Source organism: Phymastichus coffea, unplaced genomic scaffold (genome assembly GCF_024137745.1).
Source record: "Phymastichus coffea isolate CEN01 unplaced genomic scaffold, Cenicafe_Pcof_1.1 PCOF00004, whole genome shotgun sequence".
NCBI lineage: Eukaryota > Metazoa > Arthropoda > Insecta > Hymenoptera > Eulophidae > Phymastichus > Phymastichus coffea.
In genome coordinates, this window is record NW_026706815.1 from 4879721 (window position 1) to 4901870 (window position 22150).

At 38.8% G+C, this 22150-nt stretch overlaps 1 protein-coding gene across 4 annotated transcripts in view; it reads right to left on the bottom strand.

The window, feature by feature from the left end:
• Positions 1-22150, bottom strand: part of LOC131666738 (RNA-binding protein 39) — a 591952-nt gene that overhangs the window by 110668 nt on the left and 459134 nt on the right. For all 4 annotated transcript variants that reach the window (XM_058939621.1, XM_058939637.1, XM_058939627.1 and 1 more), the window contains one exon: positions 12833-13099. In XM_058939621.1, coding sequence (XP_058795604.1) covers positions 12833-13099 — 267 coding nt within the window. The remainder of the gene's footprint in view (positions 1-12832; positions 13100-22150) is intronic.

Genomic DNA, 22150 nt, shown 5'->3' on the forward strand with positions numbered 1-22150 from the left:
CAGATATGGCTCCATGTGACTTTTTTCTATTTCCAAAAATAAAGAGAACATTAAAAGGCCGTCGTTTTACAAGCATGGATGACATTAAAAGCGAATCGCTGAAAGAGCTAAAAGCTATTACAAAGATCGAGTTTCAAAAGTGTTTCGAAGATTGGAAAAAGCGTTGGCATAAGTGTATTGTATCCGAAGGGGACTACTTTGAAGGCGACAACATTAATGTAGATGAATAAATAAATATTTTTTTCATAAAACGAAAATTCTCGTTATTTTTTGAACACATCTCGTATACCCGGTTTTCGTCCGTTAGCTGTTCACGAAACTCAATCACGGTAAAACGAATATCGCCATCGTATTGTACGGGAAAAATCACAAAAGAATGTATATAAGGATCGATAAAGTCTTTAATAATTAGCTTTGAAGGTATGAGTCATGAGAGGTGAGAGGCCATTTTGGTATGCCTGGCGTAGCCGCCATTGTTATTTTTTTTCGTTTGCCGCAGAGTACAAAATAGTAGCGGGATCATACAATATTTGTTTTTGATGTTCTTTTTCCCGTAAAATACGATGGTGACATTAGTTTTACCAAAGCTGCCGTTGGTAGAGCACCAAGGGCTAAAAACCACTACAAAACGATTTTTTTTTTGCATTTTTGAAGGTGGCGCACTACTGGAACCGACTTCAAACCAATTTAAGGAGATTTCTTAGATAATTTTGAATATCTTTTGAAAATTTTGTGTATGTACCTCAATATGGCTTAATTTTAGAGGAGTTTGAAGTTTAAAATTTTTTTTTAGGTGAGGTCCCATAAGTCTGTAATCTTGGAAAAAATCACAGTAAAATTACATTTTTCAGGTATATGAATGCCGGAAACCCGGTGTCGATATCATTTTTAGATCCGAAGAAAAAAAAATGTGAAAAAATCCGTTTTTTGTATATATATTGTGACGGTAAACGTCGAATTAGCGCTAATAATATAACCTAATTGCTGCCTGCGGGGGCAGCACCGACCGGGGAGACGAAAAATGAAACGAAGGAATTCGGCGCGCGAGCAGACGGAACGCGCGCGATTGAAATTGAACCAGTGAGGGTTCATCCATCGTCACGCTCGTCCGCTTTAGGCTGTCAACTACCGATACGCGAGCCGCAAAGACCGAAAACCAACAACAGAACGTCCGTATCAGTGCTAGCTTGGAGTGATCGCTGTTGCCGAAGTGCCGTACAGCTACCAAAGGGACAGACCTGGGCCGACGGAAAAGCGCCGTCCTTTACGAGATTGACAGTGTGTGTGTGAGGTTTCGCCATCGAGGGCGAAACCACGTGTGCGCGAATTCGCGATCCGACGACACGAAATAATAAACAGTTTTCTCGCAGCACGAATTGTTGTCGCCGTCTCCGTACGTCTACAGAATAAAGGTAAGCTGGCCAGCTTGATCTCGCGACCGCGATTGCATGTGTGACGACTAATTTCCCGCGTCAGAAGCGTGCATGTAGTAGCTCTTCGAACAAAGAGCAGCGAGCGTCCCGACACTGCATGTTGTTGTCGAGCGAGCGCCGATGTAAACGTAAACACGCGGGCCGATCTAATGTAGCATTTGATAGATAATAAAAGGTTCTGTTCATGATATTAACAAGTGCTCTCAGCATGTTTGTTCCGTAGTGACTCCACTCCTTGTAGATTCGTAGATTTATTGGTTGACTGACACCTGTTTCCTCTTGCTCTTCGACTTTCTTATTTGACGTAGGTGATAGTGAGCGCGTTTACGCGATCACCGTAATTAAAATAATTAAACGGTAAGCAACCGTTACAAAATATATATGGGTGATTCCAGTAGTTTTTTAAAATTGGCTGCGCAGGGGGGTCAGCCGATCTTCTCGGCGATTTTTTCTATGATAGAGAAAATATATATATGACCATATATATTTTTTCAAAGTCTGAAAATCTGCCTGTTTTTGGCTATTTTTGAAAAATCGTAGCTCCGCGAGTTTTCAATATTTTTCAACGTGCGACGTCTCATTTCATTCGTCTACTTTTATACTTTCAAGAAAAAAATTGTTTATTTATAAAAAGTGACAGCTACCGGGTGTACTCTGACCATATTCGTACGCTTTTTAGGGTCAATTTGATGCTCATATTCCGAGCACTGCAACTTGGCCAATTTTTAATATTTTTGAACCAACCGCGTGTCATTTTTTTTGTCTTTTTAAGACCTGTAATTTGAGATCCGGCGCATCTCAATGGACGAATTAAAACTAGAGATATAGCCGTTTGAAATCGCCAATTTTTGAAATCATTTTATTTGAAAATGAAAAAGGGTCATATCGTGAAAATTTCAGAGCATGTTCTACTCAATTTGAGCTAACTAAAATCACCTCAAAGTAGAAAAAAATTGAATGCATTTTTTTTTCGCCTTTGAAAATGTCTATTTTTGAAAAAACGGCCAACTTTTATCGGCTATATCTCTGGTTCTAATGCATCGATTGAGATGCGCTAGATCTTAAATGAAAGGTCTTAAAAAGACAAAAAAAATGACACGCGGTTGGTTGAAAAATATTGAAAATTGACCAAGTTACAGTACTCGGAATATGAGCATTAAATTGACCCTGAAAAGCGTACGAATATGGTCAGAGTACACCCGGTAGCTGTCACTTTTTATAAATGAACAATTTTTTCTTGAAAGTATAAAAGTAGACGAATCAAATGAGACGTCGCACGTTGAAAAATATTGAAAACTCGCGGAGCTACGATTTTTCAAAAATAGCCAAAAACAGGCAGATTTTCAGACTTTGAAAAAATATATATGGACATATATATATATTTTAACGAAAATCTGAGATAGCCAAAAGGCTTCTTTTGACATATTCTGTCATAGAAAAAATCATCGAGAAGATCGGCTGACCCCCCTGCACAGCCAATTTTAAAAAACTGCTGGAATCACCCATATATATATATATATATACATAGGAAGGCTCTAGGAAGATCCGGTTCGCGGCAAACCTAATCTTTTTCGATGTAGAATGCTACTGAAAACTTAGTTTCAAGATTCATTTCGGGTGTCTTTTTCACTATCGTAATGGAGGATACCCTTTTAACCGACGATTTTGGGATGAAAAAATTGCGCGAAGATGGTTCGAAGGCATCTTTCTGAGGAGCAAAACAGCATCGAATGACCGTCGCAGAAGACTGTTTGGAACAAGTAGAAAATGATCCCACGCTGCTTGATCGAGTTATTACAGGTGATGAAAGTTGGTTTTCCAATATGAGCCGGAAACCAAACGTCAAAGCTCACAATGGTTGTCTCCGCATGCCCCCCGCCCGAAAAAATCTCGCATGAGCAAGTCGAAGGTAAAAACGATGATTATTGCCTTTTTTGATAGCCGTGGAATCGTCCACAAAGAATTTGTTCCATCCGGACAAACAGTAAATTAAGACTACTATTGCCAAGTACTCGAAAGATTGTGAAAACGAATCAACAGGGTGCGCGCAGACATCGCTCGTAACTGGATCCTTCATCACGACAACGCGCCGTGCCACACCAGCCTCAAAGTATCCCAATATTTGGCCTCTAAAGGGATCGCCGTGTTGCAACAGCCACCTTATTCGCCCGATACATCACTCTGTGACGTTTTTTTGTTCCCTAGAACAAAATCGGTGGTCAAAGGAAGCCATTTTGAGTTTGATTACGGACATTCAGGCGGCCGGGACGAGAGTAATCGCGGACATTCCAGTCGAAGCGTTCCAGAAATATTACGAAGCATGGAAAATGCGCTCGAACCGTTATATAGCTGCCCAAGAGGACTACTTTGAAGGGGATGGCAAAGTTGTAGAATAATTTTTAAATATACGATTTTTATAGAATCAGTCTCATTACTTAATTGTCACTCCTCGTACTAGCGTAGAACAACGTTAAAATTCAACCTACAATTTCAGAAAAGTATTTGTCCTTCATAAATGCACTAAAAGAGAAAAATACTCAGTTTTACACGTATCAGCGAAAAGAAGAAAAAGGGCTTAAGGTGATCTTGAGAAGCATCCACCATATAGTAAATACGGAGGAATGAACAAATACCTTCCAAGCACATGCACATAAAGTAATTAAAACTCGCAACATACGTCACCAGATTACAAAAACACCGTTACCTCTTTTAACTGTCGAAATAGAACATGATTATAAGAGCCAGAAAATTTACAAAATTAACAGACTACTAAACACTGTAGTAAAATTTGAACCAGAGCATATCAAAAGAAACATATCACAATCTTATAACTACCAAGAATTCGGGCACACAAAAAATTATTGTTTTAAAAGCGTAGTTAGTGTAAAATGCGCAAACTATCACGCAACTAACAAGTGTCCTATAAAAGAAAAAATAAAATAAGTAACCTATATGTATTATATGTAGCACTCTCCATTTATTAAGTAAAATTAATTCCAATTTTGAGAACCAACCCGTTGTAAAAATAAATCAAACACTCATATTAGGTTACACACGTATGTTTCGTTGGCAGATATCCAACCTCATCAGATCTCAATTTATCAATCACAATCCAATTAACAAAAATTAAAGTATCAAAATCATCTTCTAACTTTCTCTCACACAAATATTCAAATTTCAACTCCGACAACAACTATGAAATAAATTATTCATAGTTATTATTATTATTTCATAGTTGTTGTCGGAGTTGAAATTTGAATATTTGTGTGAGAGAAAGTTAGAAGATGATTTTGATACTTTAATTTTTGTTAATTGGATTGTGATTGATAAATTGAGATCTGATGAGGTTGGATATCTGCCAACGAAACATACGTGTGTAACCTAATATGAGTGTTTGATTTATTTTTACAACGGGTTGGCTCTCAAAATTGGAATTAATTTTACATAAGTAACCTATGCAAATTGTAAAGAAAATCACACAGCAAACTTTAAAGAATATCTGTTGTGTATACAGCTGCGACAAAAACTCTTTCCTATATTAAGAGAAAAAAACGTTAAATTAGAATAATACACAAGCTCAACGAAATTCAAATTTGAATTCAAATAACAATGTAAATAGTCAGACCACACACTTCTTACGCTCAAGTAGCTGCAAATCAAAACAAACTAATAATCAGGCGGAATCAAGTAAACACTCAAAAGAAGAGCACACAAAAAAAATAATGGGAAATATTCATGGTAGAATTCACGATCATCCACGCCAACATACAGAAGCCAAGTTCTTTATGAAACTCTCCTGAAAAATAATTGCATACCACTATCTACTAGCGAACCAATGTACTGGCTAACCAACACAAACAAGAAACCAGATTTGATTGACTTCGCAATAGTTAAAGGTATAAATAAAACACATATTGAAGCTTCTTTATACTTAGACTTTTCATTAAAACTGTAAACAACCTTACAATAATAGACTGGATGTACATGATTCATAGAGGAACGTACTAAACGCAATGTACCTCTCAAATCTGTTGCTAATATAGAAAACAGTATTCAAATAATCAGCTCACTTCTAATTGAAGCTATTAAACAGTGCTCTACTACTCTAACGAAGAGAAAATCTTAGCAAATTATCTCCTTTACAGTAGAACAAAAAATCAAAGAAAAAAGACTACTAACAATAAGAAAAAGGTATCAGATTACTAGATCGAGCCAGGATAAAAAGAAACTAAATAAAGCAGTTAAAGAACTGAACAAAGTGTTGTACGTAGAGAAAAATTCAGAAATACAGAAGAATCTCACAGCACTTATTCCCACCGAACCAATGGATAACACAACGTATTACTCACAATACTCATAGTGGAAAGCGACTAAACGGCCAAACAGATCAACTTGATTCATACTACCCATTCGAAAAAACTGTGAAACATGGGCCAGATCATATGAGGAAAAAGCAATAACTTTCGCAAATCCTTCTCGCATCTAAGCGAAGTATTCAAACCACAACAAAGAATAATTTCTGAACAAGACGAAGAAGCCTTACTGGAAGATCATAATGCTCAGGACAGCCCTCCAACCAAACCACTTATCTTAAAAGAAATACTACAAATACTTAATATCGAAGGTCTCTGCGCTCTCCCGCTTCGTACGTATCAAGACCGGGGAAGAGACGCCTACTATCAAATCCGTACGTATCAAGACAGGGGAACAGACGCCTACTAATGTCGACTGACCACTCGTTCATGTTGTACATGGTGGAATAATAGGTTGATGCGCTCGACGTCAAGAATTATCGCAAACGACTAACGAACGTACAGAGATAGTGGCACTTGCGGATAGCGTGACACCTACAGGACTGTCTCGGCCAAGGCAATCCCAGTCGTGACGAACGTTATTCGTATACACTTGCTCGCTAAAGAACGGAAACGGATGGTCGAGATAAGCGCTTACGTAGGGAAAATCAACGCGGCATTGTGGAACAAGACAAAACACTAAACGATCGGAATGAACGATAGACAAGAAACGAAACGGCAACGTGGACAAGACTCTTTATAAGTGGCCCGAAACCGTGAACGCTACGAGGGTTCGGGGCGGCTGACTTCTACTTGACCCAATTCCTTACTGGACTCGGATACTTCAGATACTACTTAATATTTAATAAAATCGACGTAGAACTCATTTTTTACCAGTGCCTACGACGGACCTCGGACAGACTGCAACTGTAAACGAAAACTGGTACAATCACGTCGAACTATACTGTGACAAAAATGTTACAAGACGAGGACAGCTCGATAGCGGTCACTACCTTTGTTGAGATTATCCTGAGAGGGAAGAAGGCGGACGGATGTCTAGAATCTGGATAAATATATGAGAAATACCGCGGGTGAATAATGTACGAAAGGCTGAAAAAATGAAATGGACGGAAAGACTCAAAGAAACCAACGAAACGAACAAACGTTTGGACAGAATCCGTAGCGGCGAAGTAATACGAAAGTGGTCCCATGCTGTGGATTGTATAGAAGGTGGAATTTTTCATCCAGGGGCATGCTTCTGAATACCCTCAGGGGTATGCTATATACAATAGACGATCATCGTGGACCACCGAACCCCTACCGCAGGTGAGCTGTAGCAGTCCAGTCTATACCCTGCCAAAGCTGACGTGTTCTCGGAACTTAACCCAACCCGTCACACCGGCGGGGTCCTCGACATCGGTCTTGATAGACAAGGGGGCCGCAGCTGATATCTGGTCTAGGCCGCGTTTTTTTACCACCAAAATAATAATAATAATTATAACAATGATAATAGGGGCTGATCGTGAAGAGGGCCCAAGCCAGCTTGGATAAAGAAACGTCAAATGTTATTCTCCAAGGTCCTCGCACTATTCCCCGGGCAACAGTCTCACAACGAATGAGACCGACAAATAGGAGGCTCTGACATATTGCGAGCATAGTGATAACTTACTAATGTTACACAACCACTCGTCACCAACACACTACACGAGTCTAAGTCTGCTCTGAATGAATCTGAAAAGCTGACACTCGGAGACCTTATAAACGATACACATATCTGATTGAGGAGAGCGTGTTCTATGAACGGATAAACCTAAGCGAGTTAAGAAAGGGCGATAGACCCTGAGGACTAGAGGGACCAAGGACTATACTAATCCGATTGGTCGCAGAGAAGACGTACCCATAACTCCTATGAGGATAAAAGACAAAGATCGACCCAAAAGAATCGAAAGTAAACATTACGACATACCATAAGACTATATAATATACTATATAGCCTTATAATATATATATTAGTTAATAACATTTGAATTATAAGCAATTTTCGTATTTGTAGCGGTATTTTGTAAAATCTTATAATCCAAATAATAAATCAGTTAATTAAGATTAATAAATTATACTAATTCATTGCTATGTACAAAATTAACGCTTTCGATCTATATACAATTATTTGTTTAAATAAATTATTAATTGTTTATTTATTGATAACAGTAATAACTAAGCTGTTATCAATGAAATGAATTCTTACTCATATTTCTCTATATTGGTTTTAGAGTATTCGCTCTATTACAATAATTAATATTTACAAAGTAATAAACAAATTAAATTTTTACATTAAAATTTAATATAATTTAGTAGTTGAAAGTAATTAAAATTATTATAATCTAAATCTATGCCCTAAAATCTATATAAAAAATGCTTTGTTACATTGAAATTACTCTTAATTAACATATTTTAATTTAACAATAAAAACTATTATATCTGTATCTATAAGTAGATAACGTCACGCCCTTATATGGTCATGAAATTTAACTCTAGTACTAATACAATCATATAATATATGAGGTGGCGCCGTTTAATATGCTAATTGATATAAGTAGATTGACGAGTTTAGCGGGTTTCGGTAATCCAGTGAAAATAAGAGAAGAGCTCATAGATAGGACCGTTACAACATCGAACCCAAGGAAGATGGAAGGCCGATGCAGACAAACTGATAAGAATTTGAAAAATGGGATGAAAGGTACTGAATACTGCAATCAAGGACAGTAAAAGACGCTGCTGGATACAATTGTGCGATGAAGTGAACAGAGTCTTCTAGAGACTTGACTACAAAATTGTAACTATGAAGCTAGAGAGACTCGATCCCGCAGAGCAAAAAGACTCAATGAAAACGATAGTCGACGGACTTTTTCCAAATCATCCGGTGAAGGATGAATTCCAGACGATCAAGACAAGTCTGTACAGGAATTGACCGAAGCAAAACTCCTTCACGCGGTGTCTTCACTAAAACCCAGAAAATCTCTCGGCCCGGTCGGCATTCCGGGGAGATTCTCAAACAGATCCTGAACGTGCCCCAGGCATTCTCCTGGATAAATACAATGCAAGTTTGCGAGAAGACATCTTCTCCACGTAATGGAAGACGGGTAGGCTTGTTCTCCCGCATAAGAGAAAAGATAAACCGAATGCGTCGGAAAGAGTCTTAAATGCTTAAGTCTTTTATAAATACTAGGTAAACTACGAGGCGCTCCTGAAACCGAAACTGACAGACGCAATAATGGCAAATGGAGGACTGGCAAACAATCAGCACGGCTTTCGGAAAGGTCGTTCGACGATTGAAGTGATAAGATATGTGACCGACATCTACGAGATATACATCTCGTACCTGCAGAGAAAGAGTATCTTCTACGGATCGAGAATTCTATTATTTCTATCGACACTGAATATACAAAACACCTCCGCCGGGTAGATGGCTATCCTAAAGGCCTTACAAGACTTCGGAACTCCATTCTACCTATTGAAATAGTCGATAAATATATTTTGAATATTTACAATAAGACGATCAATATATATATATATATATGTATAGCTATTGATCGCTACTAGTTGAACGATTTTGTTTATATTCCAATTCTCCGCAGTAAGCTCTGAGCTCTCGTATAAGCCACAGTACGTGAATGCTGAGTCTGTATTCTTACGACTGTACTTGTTTATAATATATATTCTTTCAATTAAGATTATTCACAGTTTTACTTCTTTTCTACCTTTCTTTCATCATTAGACATTGTAACTATGTTTCAACAACACTATCTCATGCGGATGTTCGGGGATTACTTACGAAACAGATAGCTTTCATACGAAAATGTAGTGATAACCGTGCGTTACGCAGAATTCGCCCGACTGTTACCTAACCAAACGATGAGATGGACCAACTAATTGACGATCCAGCGCAGACTGATACACATCGTGGTCAAGACGGAACTGATCCTGTAGACGGGGAGGAGGATCGAAATCTCATCCCAATGTCCGTAGAGGAAGCACATACCATGTCCAGAGATAAGATAAAGTTTCTAGGGGTAAACCCAGATATAAAATCGACTTTGTGGTCACACATACAAGCTATGGAGGGGGGGGGGGACATATAAGACAGAGAGAGTTTTCTTTCTCAGTGTCCTGGCGAATACGTGCAAACCAAGCCAATGGAAGAGACGACTTCTTATGGCGACAACCCACTCGATTTTGTTATACGGCTCGGGGGTTTGGGCTGACGCGTTAGAGATCAAGAAACACCGAGTATGATCAACGAACGTACAGAGACAGGGGCATTGAGAGTTGCGAGCGCATACAGGACAGTTTCAGCTGCAGCTGCTCTGGTAATGGCAGGAGTGATTCCAATAAACTTGCTCCCTAAAAACATAAATGAATATACGAATGGAATACAGACATAACCAGAGCAGACGCTGCGACAGGGGAACGAGACAGAACAATGACAGAATGGAACAAACGATGGATCGGGACATTGACTGGGAAATGGATAAAAGTACTAATTAGTACTAATAATAGACTGAAACTGTGGATGGACAGGGAATTTGGGAAGTTAAAATTATACCTCAACTAGTTTCTTAACGGTCACGGATACTTTAGATACTACTTACTCAAAAATAATAAGGTAGACAGTCCAGTATGCAAGATGTGTGGATACGACAAGGACGACGCACAGCATACATTTTATAAGTGCAGACATTGGGACAAATACAAACGAAAAATAGAAGAGAAGATAGGAAACATCATACTTGAAAATATAGTGGCGAGGATGCTATAGAGTAAAGAAAACTGGCAGGCGATGGCGACGTACATCGAGGTCGACTTGAGAGGTGAGAAAGCGGAAGGATGCTTGAAATCCGAGTAAATGAACGAAAAACGAAAGATTAATTGATGGATTGGAAAATATTTATTTGCCATATCCAACAAAATAATAGTAATTACACATTACATCTATACATTATCTTTTTCCTTGTTCAATCAAGGTACCTATTATAAAATATAAAATTATAAAAATATATAAATTTATGGATGCATATAGATTTTTCTCATTTAATTGAAAGTCACAGCTTTAGTGTATTGTAATATTAACAGCAATAATAATAATTGACATAGTTTGTGAGGCTAGATATCAGATCAAGACCAGTAGGAATTGCTTAAGTCCAGCAATGTAGTTAGAGAGAATTTATAGAGACTATTTTGTCAGTCTCAACAGGTTACAGAATAACTTCAGCAGCGCCTACGCATCTAATTTCAAAAAGTATGCATGCGCCCCACTTTTAAAGCCCCAAGCGACAGGACATATCTCAGAGGCTTAGGTAAAAAGTTCCAGAGACGGGTACCCATAATCTAAAAAGATCAGTTGGCCATCTCTGTCCTCGTCTCTGTAACACTCAGCTTCGCCCGGCCTAAAAAGAGAGAGGAAGAGAGAGTGAGTGAGAAAGGGACAAAGAGAGAGAACGTATGAACAAATGAGATGAACAGAAATTTTACTAACCAGAGTGGCACTCCTCTGGTATTTAATTAATTGTTAATTAAAATTTAGAAGTACCTGGCGTCCAACTACAATAAAATTATGATCCACTTGATACGCCGCGCTATAATTTATTTAATTGAATTTTTAAGCGATTCCAGTAATGTCATGTTAGTTAAAATCTTAACTATTTTCATTTATTATAAATTATCCCATCTAATACTATCGCGATTTGGTCGGAAAAACACGATATATAATTGATAACTTTGTGAAAAAATCAGTTATTAACATGTCAAATTCTTGCTGCTCTTTCTTAAAATGGTAATTTTGCTCTGTGATATTTAAATTCATGTTGCATTTATTTATTGCAAATTTGTACACGATTTATCCTTGTAAATTGAATCCCCTAAGTATTATTTAATTAATATTCATAACAATTTTAGATTCAAGATCCGCGCATCCAAATCAACTGAGAAAGTGCTTTTGAACATTGAAAAAGCTTGAAATTATATATTTTGCGTCGTAAACAATGAATTTAGAATAGATGTGACGTCATGCTTCATATATGGTTATGAGTTTTATCAAGTGCCCTAAAACATCCAAGGTTATTCATGAGGTAGCGCCTTAGTTTTGATAGTACTTTTCCTCATTTTCGGATGTGTGGCAGGATACCGTTACACAGTAAAAAAAAACACAGATTCGATTTGACTGTTACGCTACCTGACTGTTACATCTAACAATAATCTATAGAGGTATTTGACACTCCTCCTAATTAAAATTTGTTCAGGTACACCGTGGCGTCCAATGTCAAAAGCAGTTCATGAAGAGATAAATTCCTCGAGATTGAGCAACTTTGGCCAGAAACATTTTTTGTTATACCCTACATTTGTTCAGTTATTCGTAAGAAAAGAGTGAATAAGAATAAAAAACTAATTTCTACATTATCTTAAGGAGGTAAACCGAGTTCCACAATACAAAATATCTCATTTGAACGTAGAATAACCGCACTTTCCGACTTCGAGAATAAAAATAAAGATTTCTATTTTTTTTTAATTTAACCTTTACATTACCTTAAAGGTCCCAGGCAATTTCATTCGAACCATTTTTCTAATCTATAATTCAGTATTTTTAATTCTAGAAGAGATGTGTAGTGGTCTAAGCCATCCTGTATAACAATTTTTCATCTTTACATTCTACCATTAAATTTTTATTTTAAATGAAGACAGCATCATTTCAAAATTTGAAAAACTCGTATACGATATTTCTATTTAAATGAAGGAGCATCAGAGATGTCGACTATTATTCACACTTTTGATGCCATCTTATCCACCATCTCGCTAAGTATTCTAGCGATGTTAAAGGTGCTTGAAAAATATAACTGGCTCTCCCGCTTTTCAGATGATTAACTATCATCGTTGGGTACCCAACCAGAAAAACGCTTGTGTTATGCAAAATATGCTTAGTCGCGTGACTAGTGATTATTATTTATATTAACATTCCGTTAATATTGCGACTATAATACAATGTAATAAACTTTTGTTAGATATGTTTGTTGTAACTTTGTTAGTACTAATAGACGTAAAATAAGGTATTTTTACCGTAATAAAGCCATATCCTTTACTTCGTCCTGTTTCAGGGTCCATAATCAATTGAATATTGTCAATTTTACCAAAAGGTTCAAATATACCTTTCAGCATGTCCTCAGTAATATTAAAATGCAAAGAACCAACATATAATCTCATTGGACCACTCAATCCTTTAGGCATCAAATTCGGCATTGAATTTCCCATACGATTTTTTTCGGCTTGAGTGTGCTGCACAACAATAGGAACTCCTAGTAGTCTTTGTCCTGATAAACCAAGAGCCTAAAATTTATAATAGCGAGATTTTATATAGAATTCATATAAATGTGAAAATTCATGTATATATATATATAAGACAAATTAAATTTTATATCTAGGAATTAGTAAATAAACTAGAAATTATTTCTCTGTAACTAAAATTTTTTTTAATTATATTATATTAATATGTGGCGGGGAATTTTGGGGGAGTCTAGGCCGCGCACACAAAATACTTTCGCCACACGGCCTCATTGGATCGGTTTCCCAACTAGTAATAAGGGCGCTAGACCGCGGTTCCTTGGTTACGGCGATAAGATCGTCGGGGATAAGCTCGGACATCGACGCGTAGGACTATCTGCCCAATGTGCGACTACGCAGAGGGGGCAAGTTGTTGCTTCTCACGATAACTTTTCTTCAGGCAGCTCCAACAACCAATAGTTAATTTTCTTCGTCCTTTCCACATCTTAGGAATGCCAGTAGCTCAGGAAGCAACTCCTCGTCTCTGGTCAAGGGTTCGATATAGTTAGCGCGTATGTTATCTAACATTCTGATCTAGTAAAGAAAAATTTTCGCTACAGACCGTCCATGGCTGAAAAAAAATCAGCATGCAGGGATGGGAAGTTAACGAAGAATAAATAATAGATCGGTTACACTTCACTTCACTTTATTTGCTCGCTGAGGTACATCATGGCTCAGAATGTCGGATGGTTAGCGCGATTCGAGGCGATTTAATTCACGGTGGTAATAGAACCACACGACCCGGGGAATCACACAGGAGGAAACGATGCGCCTGTGTAATATATAACCTCCGTCTTGTACGGAAACAAGACGGAGGTTATAGGTTCTGTCTAGATTTTAGGCCGGTAAATAAAGTGACGAAGATTGATGCGTATCCAATGCCGAGCATGGACTAAATCTTGGATAGGTTGCGTGGCGTGGTTCATCTTTAAAAAATCGATTTAAAGTCAGCGTTCTGGCAAATTCCACTCTCGGAATCGAGCAAACAGTGCACAGCTTTTGCAGTACCGGGATTAGGTCTGTGGGAGTTCGAAAAAATGCCGTTCAGTTTGGTGAACGCGCCGGCAACTTTTATGAGAGTCATGGATGCATTTTTCGGACCTGCATACAAACCGCATGTTTTTTGGTATCTTAACGATTTATTGATAGTTAGTGCTGATTTTCATAGTCATGTTGTTTGGTTAGAAAAAGACTTAAATAGGTTAGTAAGTGTAGGCTTAGAGTTTAACCTCGAGAAATCGGACTTCTGCTGTACCGAAATAACGTACTTGGGCTATCGCTTGGACAGCGAGGGTTTGCGACCGGATGACAATAAAGTGCAACCGATTGTAGATTATCCGGCTCCAAGCAACGTAGCTCTGTTGCACCGCTTTCTCAGGATGGTAGGTTGGTATGCTAGGTTTATTGAACACGAAAGTGATATCAAGTCCCTCTGACAAAATTAATTCGTAAAGATTAACCGTGGGAATGGGATGAAGTACAGCAAGTAGCATTTGAAAGGTTGAAACGCGCATTGACTGAGGCGCCTGTTCTTGTGCGCCCGGACTTCGCGCTCCCTTTCTACTTGCATTGCGACGGATCATCTTTTGCAGTTGGTGCGTGCTTACTACAAATATGCGAGGACGGCGAGCATCCAATATGCGACGCCAGTCGAATGCTTAACACTCATGAGCGTAATTACAAAGTTAGTCAGATCGAGTTTCTAGCCGTTCTATTCGCTGTAAAGAAGTTTAGACTGTACATAGAAAGATCACACTTCATTGTAGTTACTGATCATAGCGCGCTTATGAAAATTCTGAATAAAAGAGAACTTACAGGTCGGTTAGAAAGATGGGTACTTGCGTTTCAACAGCATGATTGTGAGATAATACACAGGAAAGGGGTATTACATCATGTGCCAGACGCGCTATTTAGAGAATTTGAGGATGAGTGCCAGGTATGCGCGTTCGAGGATACAAGCATACCTGCGGATACGATAAATGGTATTTGCAACGGATTCAGGACGTATTGTCTAGGCCGAAAAAGTATAGAACTTGGAGAGTAGAAGGTAGCGCGCTCTAAAAGATTATGCAGAATCACTATAATATATATGATCATGAGGATCATGAGGTATATGATCATGTTTCAAGACCTATTCACCAAGTGGGTAGAATTGAAACCGCTTATATCGGCAGACGGGCCTGCTCTGGCCACTGCCTTGGAAGAATTAATTTTATATAGATGGGAGACGCCAGAGTATTTAATTAGTGACAATGCGAAAGCATATAAGAGTGTGGTCTTCCAGGGCATATTGCGGGAGCATGACATTGAGCACCTGCTGTGCCCTGCCTATCACCAGCAGAGCGATCCGGTTGAGCGTGTTAATAAGACACTGAAAACTATGATCGCAATATTTGTTGACAAAGACCATAGAAGCTAGGACCGTTACTTGCACGAGTTTAGACACGCATTAAATACCGCGACGCAGTCGTCTATGAAAGTATTGCCGGCGTTTTTAAACTTTGGTAGGGATCCTCAGCCGGTTAAAAGTCTTAGGAGAGAGTTAGAAAAGAAACTGCCTATTACGAAAATTGATACGCAAGCGTGGACGGACTGTTTAATTCGACTCAATGCGCTTAGAGATCTAGTAGCGAAGGCATATTGAGGAAGCTCAGGAAAAACAGAAGCGGCAATATGACCAAGGCAGGAAGCAAGTACTTTTCCAAGTAGGAGACTTAGTCTAGCGGAAAGTTCATATGTTCTCTAACGCTGCCACGGGTAAGAACGCGAAACTAGACCCTAAATATGACGGTCCGTTCAAAATCGTTAGAGTATTATCACCGGAAGTATAGGATTTGCAGACGGACAGCAAATATTGTAGTACGCGAGTGTATATGTCGGAATTAAAGCGATACCTTGCACCTCGAAAGGTTAAGGGATATTAGTTGAAAACAAGGAGGCATGTAATCTATAGGTGTGATAACTTGGATGTCTGTTATTTTATTTTTAAAGTGTTGGTAGCGCCGATGGATAATAGAACGATAATAGCCGCCGCATCCTTTGAAACCGACCGTTCCGCGCAATAGTCTGTCGCGATCGGCATGAGCGTTCCCAACCGGGAAAAAAGAATTTTTTGTTGAAACAACCGATGGCGCCGGAAGCTGCGGGGTCGAGCCAGGCCAAGGGGCTCGCCGCTTTTCCTTCACAAGAAGAGCAGACGGTCACTCTGGTCGAGGCTCTGCCATAGTTTCCTGGCGTCTCGAACGAAACATTTGATCGTGCCAGTCTCAGGTCGCGAGGAGTGCCGACTCCTCCACCGTTACCGGTGGATCCGGTCCCTTTTGAAACGTCGGGTTTGGAGAGCCTTAAAAAAAGCAGGGCTTCATCCACGACGTTGCGTTTGGCTGCTCCAGTACGTTACTGGGCAGAGGCCGTACGCAAGTGTACGTCCTTCCGCCTGACGTCTCTCGCAATACGTGAGGCGGCGGAGAAATCGCGCGTGGCTTCCACCGCGGAGGACTTATATCAGCCCCCGGTATCACAAGTACCTGTTTAGGATCGTCACCGGATCGGTGACGTATCTCGATCGGTCGCTCCCCAAGGCCAAATTTCGAGAGAATCGCTAGGACGCACGCAAATTCGAGGAGTCGGTCGCGAGAGCACTGTGTTATGTTCCGCGAGTAACAACGGAGTGTTGGAGATCCTCGACGAAGACGGCGATTCGGCGGAGGAGAGTTCACGAGCTCCTGAAGTGCCTCGAGTGGCGCATCAGAGGCACGTGCATGAACCTTTGCCGTGGAAGTCTCTTCGGTTCCAGAGGCTCGATCCGGCCTATCAATTCGTAAGGACTGGTGCACCGGGGGGTTATGCGCCGGCTGGCTACTCAGCTGATGAGCGAAGGCGAGAGCATGAAGAACGCGTTACCACAGGACGGAGGCGACGGCGGTTCTTTTACGGTGTATGGACCACGTGTTTGCCCTTGTAATTAACCCTTGTAAAATTTAGTCGTCGTTATTAAGCTAAAACTTCAGTTCCGTTCTTATACTAACTTAGAATTAAATTAATCATAAGCTTATTAAGTTATTGAATAAATTATTTATTAATGCGTCAAGCCAAGTCGTAAGTCTTTACCGAAAGGGTGAGAGAGACTTGAGGTTAGAATAAGGCCTTGTTGTCCTGAGAAGAACTTCGGCCTTCGGAGGGGCTGTAACGGTGTAGGTTGATCATGGCCTGCACCGTGCGTCCCTTCTCTCTCTCCGACATCAGCAAGGGCTCATGATGGGCATCTGGCGCACGTATGTTTTTCGTGCCTGATGCCAGACTTTTGTTTCAGCATCGGTTTTTCTCTTCATCAAGAAAGAAAGAGGAAGCAGCAGCAGTATTAGTGGGCAGGATCACGTAACAACATGCGCTCTCGTCAGTCACCGAAAATGAGAGAGAGAGAGAGAAAGAGAGAGAGTGCAGCTATATTGCGGCTGGGCGCGCGACACTGGCCACACTTGGCGGTGCCGCGTGCCGCCGATGAGGTAAGTGAGTGGTAGGGAGGGCGTGAGAAGCAGTCTCTCACGCACTATTGCGTCGTTTCTCGCGAGCATTGAGGAAGTGACTTCGCGAGTGAGAGTATACCAGCCTAACGCACCCGCACAGTATTTTTCGAGGTAGCAGCCTTTGTCCACCAGTCACGCCATATCTCACGGAGTCACCAGCCGGCAGAAAAGCAACATCAACGTGCCAGCCCAGCGGACTTCGCCAATTATACAAGTCATCCTCTCTCCTCTCGGTTCTCTTTCTTAATCAGTACAACCCTTTTTGGCTATTCACGACTTGTGCGCTGTGCCAGGCTCTCGCGGGCCGGTACGGCTGAACTAGTGGTTAAGTTTTCTTTTATTTATTGTGTATTCAGTAGGTGATGAGATGGCAAGGCGCTCGAGTGCCGGGTATCTCATTTAGTTGATAAGTAGTTATGTGTATTAGGTTAAGGTTTGATAAAGTGTTTTAGTTGTCATCGCTCGAGATAGCGATTTTATAATAAATATAATTCGTTGGTAAAAGGTGAGAGTAGTTATTGCGATCGTCTTTCTTCTTCTGTCTTGCTGGGAGCGATATACTGCCTCTCTTACCTCCTCCGTAAATAATTAGGTGAAAGCGGGAAAGAATTACCGGCCAAGGACGGCCGACGCTATTACAACAAAATTACTTAAGTAAATTAGAATGATAAGTGACTAATTTACATATTATTCTTGCAGATCCTTCATATTACTGGTGGAATGTTAAAAAAAAATTACACGAAAGATGAAAAATTGGTACCTATGGAAATAACTATTATGGAGAGTACGAGAATCGATTACCTAGGCTACCGTGTTTCTAATTATCTAGTATTCGTACTTTCTGAAGTACCACCTCCTATAGAGCCAATAGTAGTTGACTTTGAGAGTATATTGAACCATGATCGTGAACTTATATGTAGGTATTAACCTGTTAACCGGGGAAATCTCTTTCTAATTACGCAACATATAACGGGCGCGTCCTTTTCCACTAAGACGTGTATGAATGACGTATTACCATAGTAGTAGTAAAATATACGTCCCGCCCGTTCCAGGGCGCAATATAAATATCGAGGACGTATTCATATGTCCTACCCGTACCCGATATTGTTAACTTTTGACGTATTTATACGTCGCGCTCGGTTAACAGGTTAATAGTTTTAATTAATTTAAAAATTTTTTAAATTATATTTTTATTTTCAATATATTGCAGCTATTACTGGCTTTTTAAAGCAAACATTTAGGGTTATTCATAGCTATTTTAGGAATATGAGTTTTGGAAGTGCTACCACAACTGATGGTATTATAAAAATCAACGTTGAGATTGCAAATTACAGCGACCTGGAATATGATGCTGGTTCAAAAGTAACCGTGATTACTATGTTCCATCAATCAGTAAATATATATTGTTAATATTAGTTTATAATTCAAGCTCATAAATAAAATAAATATGTTGTGTTTTAGACGACTTGGCCACAATTAAGTGTAGAAATGTGACTGGTATTATTTTGGATGAAGTAGCTGCTAAAATGAACCTAGCACAACTTTTGAATGCAAATAAGTTTCCAAAGAGAAAAGTGGTCAAAGAAGAATTACGGTAACAGTTTTCATTTTTTTGTAAAAGTAAATATTTTTAGTTCATTAATTGCAGTTTCGGAAAAAAGTTTTTTTTAATTGTCCATCGATATAAAATATTTGATTATACGTTTTTTATTGTATTTTTAATGTCTAATGTCTTTTTTATTGTCGATACAATATAAGTTCTAGCTAAAGGTATAATATTTCGTATTTTAAAAATGTGATGTAATGACCTAATACATATTTTCTTAAAGTTAAAAAAAAATAATACAATACTATTATACAAGCTAATTTATTGTGATACTATCAAGACATACTATGCTAATGTTAACATATTCAACAATCTTCAAGTTCTAAAACACTGTATTTCTATAAGAAATGGTAGACTGTAAACTGTTGAATACAAAATATTAACTTCAATAAGAATATTATTCATAGTTTTATTACTTACAAATATAACATTTAATTATTCTTAACTGGTGATTGTTGAATAAGATAAAAAATTAAATTTAATGACGTATTATACAGGGTGGGCCATTTTAAATGACCCAGTCGATTTTCTCGGAAACTATGGGGGTTAGCGAAAAATAGTTCAGATGAAAGTTGCCCAACTTTGAGGGGGACATATCCCTGTGACCTTGCCTTTGACCTCTAAGATCATGTTCAAGGTCATTTGAAGGTCAACTTTGTTTTTTCAAATAAAAACCCCTATTTTTGACCCCGGATTCGGAAAGAGCGGAAAATTCTACGTTCAGATAAGGTGATATGTGTGGGATCCGCATGAACCCCAAGGCCATGTACAGGTCATTTTTCCGGCCCGAATAATCTGGGACGCCTTAGGTTAAGCGTAAACTCTTCAAACAAGTTTCTTCAACTTTCAAGGGTACATATCTGTATGACCTTGCCTTTGAACTTTCAGGTTATGTTCAAGGTCATTCCGCCTTCATCTTCGGTTACAGACTAAACTTTCGTTTTTATGTTTTTCTCATTAAAGAATTATGTAGATATTTATTGTCATATTCTGACATCACCATTCCAAAATTCAGATGATAATCTTAAAGTTATTATTTGTATTTTGTAATTACATAAAAACAGAATGATGTTACATGTAAATTAAGTATTCATTGCAAAAAATTACTAATGCAACGTCATACTACAAATCTATGACAAATTCTTCAACTTAAAAAAAAACAAAATAACTTCAATTCCTTTACGTTCCAAATTTTGGAAAATCATCAAAAGGAAATTAATCATGAAATTTGAGTAATTTTTCAAATTTTCTATTTCCATCAGTCTTGGAAGTTCCGATTGAAATTACGTGATCTTAATTTTGTTTGAGTGATTGAAACCTCTAAAAATGCCTAACTATCAGCCGAATGAGATTATGGATATGTTATTGGTTTTAGGGACTAGTCATAATAATTATCGTGCTGCAGATAGACTTTACGCTGAACGCATTCCTCACCGACAACACCCAGATCATAGACAAATAAGTCGCATAACTCAGAGAGCTCGTCGTGGACGTTTAGTTAGGCAACGCAGGCGTCACGTGTATGACGCAAATGATGTACGTGTTCTGGTTGTTCTTGCAATCATTCACCTTGATCCTCATACCAGCAGTCGCCGAATTGAAAGAGGGCATGGTATAGCAAGAAGAACAGTTTTAAGCACATTTCCAACAGCGAATTGTGTTTTGCCAATGGGCCTTACAGATGATACAGAATGATCCAATTTTTTTCAACTATGTCCTTTTTTCTGATGAGGCTAAATTCCAAAGTGACGGAGAACTTAATAGGCATAATTGCCACTATTGATCGAATGAAAATCCTCATTGGCACAGAACTGTGAATCACCAGAGGCGTTGGAGCCTGATGGTATGGTGTGGAATCATCAATGGTTATTTGATCGGTCCTTATTTTTTTGAAGAAAACGTTAACGGGAATAGTTATTTACAGCTGATAAGAGATCAGTTACCTGCAATAATGGAAGATGTTGATTTACACACGCGACAAAGAATGTGGCTTCAGCAGGACGGTGCAGCACCATATTTCGCTCGAATTGTACGGGCTTTTTGGATGAAAACTATAATGGTAGATGGATCGGACGAGGAGGTCCAGTTAACTGGCCTGCAAGTTCACCTGACCTCACATCCCCAGACGTTTATTTATGGGGCTATTTGAAAAATGTTGTTTTTGAACAGCAGCCGACAACTAGAGAAGACATGCAGCATCGCATTCGCCGAGCATGCGCTACAATACCAAGAGAAACTTTGCTTGGCACTGTGCGCCATTTCCAGAGGCGGTTCGATTTATGCCTCCAAGAAAATGGAGGTAACTTCGAACATTTGCTTCGAGATTAAATGAATGATATTTAGAATATGCTTAATAAATGACTTCGTAAATAGCAGACATAAGTTGTATTTGACCTTGTAATGCTCCGGTACAATAAAATAAACTTTACAATTTTACTTTATTCTAATTTCAAACCCCGACCCCACTCATATTACCTCATCTGAACGTAGAATTTTCCGCTCTTTTCGAATCCGGGGTCAAAAATAGGGGTTCCTATTTATAAAAACAAAGTTGACCTTCAAATGACCTTAAACATGACCTTAGAGGTCAAAGGCAAGGTCACAGGGATATGTCACCCTCAAAGTTGGGCAACTTTCATCTGAACTATTTTTCGCTAACCCCCATAGTTTCCGAGAAAATCGACTGGGTCATTTAAAATGGCCTACCCTGTATATGTAATAAATAGATTATATAGGTAATAGATTGTATTAAACATGTGTTACTTACATTATAATATTTATTATAATATGCTGAGATGTAATTTTCAAAATGTATGATATGTATAATGTAAATATCAATACCAATTATCAGTAATGAGTATCAATATTAATTGGACTGATTAGATATATGTAGTCGATAGCTAATAATTATATGAAACGAGTATT